This window comes from Penaeus monodon, chromosome 15 (assembly GCF_015228065.2).
Source record: "Penaeus monodon isolate SGIC_2016 chromosome 15, NSTDA_Pmon_1, whole genome shotgun sequence".
In the NCBI taxonomy this organism is placed as follows: Eukaryota; Metazoa; Arthropoda; class Malacostraca; order Decapoda; family Penaeidae; genus Penaeus; species Penaeus monodon.
The window spans coordinates 15,734,357-15,734,898 of record NC_051400.1 but is presented as its reverse complement, the minus strand read 5'-3'; the positions used below and the strand labels follow the sequence as shown (position 1 = coordinate 15,734,898).

General features: G+C 38.0%; 1 protein-coding gene across 1 annotated transcript in view; it reads left to right on the top strand.

Moving 5' to 3' along the window:
* The window catches only part of LOC119581783 (exportin-4-like), a 27,938-nt gene that overhangs the window by 22,194 nt on the left and 5,202 nt on the right, over positions 1-542 (top strand). The window contains exons 16-17 of the mRNA XM_037929912.1: positions 134-239; positions 341-521. Of these exons, the coding sequence (XP_037785840.1) occupies positions 134-239; positions 341-521 (287 nt within the window). The remainder of the gene's footprint in view (positions 1-133; positions 240-340; positions 522-542) is intronic.

Sequence of the window (542 nt, the reverse complement as noted above, 5' to 3'; positions counted from 1 at the left end):
TTACATATACTTGTATATTCTCTTTTTCATTTTCTCAGAAATATATGTCTTTTTTGTGATTCACTTACATGTCTCACTATCTTCTTTTTTTAATGATAACTAGAATTTAAAGTGCATTATGTTGTTCTCACAGGGGCCAGCACTTGGTGAAAACTGAAGGTCTCATGGAATTAGTGAAACTTCAACAGAGTGGAACACTGGGAGCTCTTTCTTCCCTAGCACAACGAGGGTTGATGCAGGTGTGTATGGGTAGCCTTTAGGATAGTAGATTGCTGATTCATCTCTACATCTGTTATGTTCCTTTTTAAGTATTTACTGAGTCCATCAATTCACACAACAGGGTCTGGTAATGTGTGCTGCTGCTTTGGGTGACACTGATGCCAGAACTCAGTTTTGGACTCATGTTCTTGATCCTCCTGTGGCATCTTTCAAGCAATTGGTCACTTCTGAATCCTTCACGAAACAATACCAGCAGGAAGAGATGAAGAAACAGGTTCTATACCACATTGATAATTTCATAGGTAATGTTCATATATGTTTGA